The sequence below is a fragment of the Otolemur garnettii genome, unplaced genomic scaffold, assembly GCF_000181295.1.
Source record: "Otolemur garnettii isolate 467f Iridium unplaced genomic scaffold, OtoGar3 scaffold00004, whole genome shotgun sequence".
NCBI lineage: Eukaryota > Metazoa > Chordata > Mammalia > Primates > Galagidae > Otolemur > Otolemur garnettii.
In genome coordinates, this window is record NW_003852399.1 from 26,546,634 (window position 1) to 26,551,476 (window position 4,843).

Genomic DNA, 4,843 nt, shown 5'->3' on the forward strand with positions numbered 1-4,843 from the left:
CAAGCGAGTCTCCTGCCTTTGCCTCCCAAGTAGCTGGGACCACAGGCGCCCGCCACAATGCCTGGCTATTTTTTGGTTGCAGCCATCATTGTTTGGTGGGCCCAGACTGGATTTGAACCTGCCACCTTGGGTATATGTGGCTGGCCCCTTAGCCACTTGAGCCACAGGCGCCAAGCCACTAAATCTCTTCTTAACATACAATTTTAGAATGCTGGCTTACATTCTAGGGACAGATTTAAAAAATAGTTTTTTAAAGCACATATCATTATTATTTAAATGTTTGGCTCCATATATTCCTTAGCTCCTCTTGGGAAGCAATGTGGCTGTGTCAGCAACCCTTCAGGTAATTTCAGATAAACTATTCTTTCCTCATATTATAGGCATCACTTTTTAAAAAAACCTTGGTTTCTCAACTTCCTTAAGAAAGGACTGGTTTCCTTTCTTAAACTCTTTCTTTGTTTTGCTTTTGAAGGCTTTAAAAAAATAATACAAATATATGGTTTAAAAAGTCAAATTGGAGTATTGTGCTTATTAGCAAAGCATATCATTCTCTTGTCCTATCCTTTCATGTTCTCAATTCTTTTTTTTTTTTATTTTGAGACAGAGTCTCACTATGTTGGTCTCATTAGAGTACTGTGACGTCACAGCTCACAGCAACCTCTAACTCATGAGCTAAGTGATTCTCTTGCCTCAGCCTCCCAAGTAGCTGGGACTACAGGCGCTCGCCACAAAGCTTGCCTATTTTTTGTTGCAGTTGTTATTGTTGTTTAGCTGGTCTGGGCCAGGTTCAAACCCGCCAGCCTCTCCATGTATGTGACTGGTGCCGTGAACACTGTGCTATGGGCACTGAGCCTATGTTCTCAATTTTTGCCCCATTAAGGCAATCACTTTCAATGTTATGGTTGTTTCTTCTAATATGTGCCTCCATATTTCTAGAGAAAAGGCTTTTACTGTCATATTTTTTCTTTCTATACACTAGTACCACTACCTGTCTAACCCCCTTTCTCTCTGAATTTCTTCATCTTATCTTATGACTACAGTTATGCCACTGTTTGATAGTGAATCAAAAATAGGTGCTGACATGAATAAGACTGTGTTGAGATTCTTAGGATTTTTTCATAGCTGTAAGATGTTGTACATTATACTTTCTTTCTATATAACATTTTTTTGAGTTAATAATTGTCTAGTTTTTTTTTTTCATAGTATTTTTCTATACAGATCCCTGATTCATCTCCCATTATCCACCAGAACTGAAAGTCTTCTCTGTGTGAGTCCAAACAAATCAGGTATCTTCCTGTCCCTTCTGTTCCCCAGAGACCTCCTTTCTGGGGCCCTTTGCCGCCCACCTATTCTAATGCAGACTGGTTGCTTTCTCCCTGAGGTATCTCAATGGATTATATCAAAACAAAAACATTATAAGAGGAAGTTGTTTGATGGTTTTCCTCTCACTTGTCACTAAAAGATTCCTGAGTGAAAATTAGAAGGCACAGATAGCTATTCCTAATAGCATCTCAGTTTTATCTGTTTTCTTTGGAACAGTGAGAATGAGCATTAGAATTGAAATATCACACCTTTTCCACTGGGTTTCTTCATTTCTTTGTAATTGTTCTCTCATATTTGTGGAAATGAACAACCATCAGAAGACTCCACCTTCACATTTAAATATTTTTTGATAATGTGATGATAAAAATATGTTCTGAAAATTGTTGGCACTTATGAATGTGTGTTTTTTGTTGACTGCTTTGCCTCTTATTCAGAAATAGTAGTACATGTTTGAAGCTTTGCGAGGATAGAGATCAGACTATTTTATTCATTTGTCATCTATTAGGGGTTCTATAAATACCTGTTAAGTGAATGGATGTTTCTTCTATGACTGAAATGTGCTTCAACATCCTGTCTTTCTTCAGTTTTTTGGTGCATGCAAAATCGTTGTTTACCAACTGCATTGAAAGCCAGTGGGTATTCTCCTTTTAGTGTTTCTTGGGACATGTGCTGTGACCTAGGCTGGAAATCATACATATAAATGTACTATAAAGAGATGTATTAAGTCTTTGAGTAAACTTAACATGTTTAATTAGTATTCCTTTTAATTTCTGAAGGCCAACATTTATTCATTACACTTACATGTATGTTTATTTATTTTTTTGAGTTAGAGTCTCAAGGTCTTGGCTTAAGAGATTCTCTTGCCTCAGCCTCCCACGTAGCTGGGACTATAGGCGCCCACCACAACACCCAGCTATTTTTTTTTTTTTTTTTTCATTGTTGTTTAGCAGGCCGGGTCTGGATTCGAACCCACCAGTTCCGGTGTATGTGACTGGTGCCCTAGCCGCTGAGCCACAGGCGCTGAGCCTATGTGTATGTTTTAAAACTATGAATTATGTGATTTTTTCAAGACCAGCTCACATCATCTCCTATACTAATCCTATTATAATTTCTCATGTTTTAGTTCTTTCCACAGTTAGAAGCCAACTGTGGCAAAGGGAGACTATCAGGGAGGAAACACAATTAAATCAGACATATAAGGAAATTTGCCTGTAGTGTTTTTTAAGAGATGTCTCACTCTGTTGCCCAAACTAGAATGCTGTGGTGTGATCATAGCTCACTCCAGCCTTGAACTTCTGCGCTCAAGCGTCCTTCCACCAGAGGCTCCCAGCCCTTAGGATTACAGGTGCACACTGCCACACCCAGCTGATTTTTTTCCCCATTGTTTTAGAGATGGGGTCTTGTTATGTTGCTCAGGCTGGTCTTGAACTCTTAGTCGCAAGTAATCCTCTTCCCTCATCCTTCTTAGTAGCCGAGATTACAGACCATAGTAAATTTTATTTTGACAATTGGTTCAAACTGTTTTTTAAAAACATACTATTTTTCCCCATTACCAACATTAGTAGAATAGACGACAAAGATTACTCATTGAATGTTTTTTAAAACTTTTAATTATTTTCATGTTTTCCCACTTTATTAAGGTCTAATTGACAAAAATTATATGTATTTAAGGTATACAGCATGATGATTTAATGTATGTATATATTGTGAAACGATTATCACTATCAAGCTAATTAACATATTTCTTCACTGAGGAATATGGCAATGCAGTTCAGATGAGAAAGATTTTTTTTCTTCTTTTACAATATCAAAGGTATTTATAATTTAATTGTAAAAATGAATCAGCACCATCTATTTGCAAAAAACCAGCCAATGTAATTGGATTCATGGTCTAACCAGTCCCATTGTTCTGGTGACCTGTGGCTAAGGTAAGAAATTGTCAAAGAATCTCACAAATCCCACAGCAAATTTTCAAAAGATTTACCTCTTCTTCGAACTTGGCTTAACATCAGAGTTGCAAACTATGGTCTGTGGGCCAAGACTTGTCCACTACTGTTGTTTTTAACATGAACTTCAATGGAAAACAGCCCCACTCTTTTGCTTGCTTCTTGTCTACAGGAATTTAAAATGCTTCTGCACAACCACCAAGTTGAGTTCCTGCAACTATGTGGCCTGTGAAGTCTGAAATAGATACATATTATCTGGCCTTTTCAGGAAAAGTGTGCTTACAATAAAATGAAAAATAACCCAATCGTATAAACTTAGAGCTAGAATTTATTTTTTTTCACTTTTTCTTTTTTAGACCTATTTGACTTTTAAATGTTAGATGAGAAAAAATATATGTATTTTTTTTTTCCTAAGAAGGAACGTCTAGGGAGAAAATAAACAATATAAAATCGCTTCCAAGGGTATAATCCATGTGCATGGGAAAGCTATTGACGCCTTTCTCTTTTACCACAGGGGACTGTATTAAATGTCGAGGATGCTGCCACTCGGCTCCATCTTTTAAATCGCTCAGCTTTAAGATCTGTACAAGCACAGGCTAGGCCATCCAGTTCTCAGAAAGAGCAAGTGTCAACGTTATCTCCCTGGGGAGAAGTTTTGACACCTCTAGCAAGCTCTTCTGTCACTCCCTTAAGTAGTAAACAGGAAGAGTATGTGAAGGTGAGTATTTATGGTAAGTTATTAGAAATAAATGCTTGCAGAGTTTGAAATAAAGTGCTTCTCTGTATGAAGCCATAAGATTTAGTGTATATGCTTTCACTGCAGGTCGCCAAAACACTTTTTATTGACGAAGCAATAAAACCTTGCCCAAGGTGCCAATCCCCTGCTAAGTACCAGCCGTATAAGAAAAGGGGACTGTGTAGCCGCACAGCCTGTGGTTTTGACTTTTGTGTGTTATGTTTGTGTGCTTATCATGGGTCTGAAGAATGTAGTAGAGGAGCAGCAAAGCCAAGGAATAGAAAAGATGCTCTCCCAGGAAGTGCCCAGAGTAAGCGGAATTTAAAACGCCTCTAAAGAGACTAAATATAAAAGACACACTCCCCCTGTGCAGTGTTTTATTTGTCTGACATAAAATTATGAATATTCTGAATGGATACAAATCTTCCCATTAATTACAGATGATGGTTTATTTTCTATTTTGTATATATTAGAATTCATGTCATTGGTATGTTTTCTTCGAAGTGATGGCTTTTTAAAAAATTTTATTTTACTATGTCATTTTTACCCATTTTAATAACTTGGTGTTTTAAATAAAGAATTTTAAATGTTGTCATATATATGTATTTTATTGTTTTGTGTAACATTTTAAATTTGTGCATTTCATCACTATGTGGTGAAATGTCCTTAAATCATTTTTTAAAAATAGTTTTCTAGATAATATTAAAAGTTTTGAACTTGACACAGATGATTTGGAAAAAATAAAATGTTTTCAGAAGTTCTGTTGAATTTACTCTGTAATTTTCTTTTATTTGGCATCTTTGGGTAGATTTGTTATTAAGTAAAAATTTACTTAATT

At 36.4% G+C, this 4,843-nt stretch overlaps 1 protein-coding gene across 1 annotated transcript in view; it reads left to right on the forward strand.

The window, feature by feature from the left end:
* FBXO43 (F-box protein 43) overlaps positions 1–4,341 on the forward strand; it is a 15,796-nt gene extending 11,455 nt beyond the window's left edge. The window contains 2 exon segments of the mRNA XM_023518012.1: positions 3,784–3,987; positions 4,093–4,341. Coding sequence (XP_023373780.1) covers positions 3,784–3,987; positions 4,093–4,341 — 453 coding nt within the window.
* The last annotated feature ends 502 nt before the right edge of the window (positions 4,342–4,843 follow it).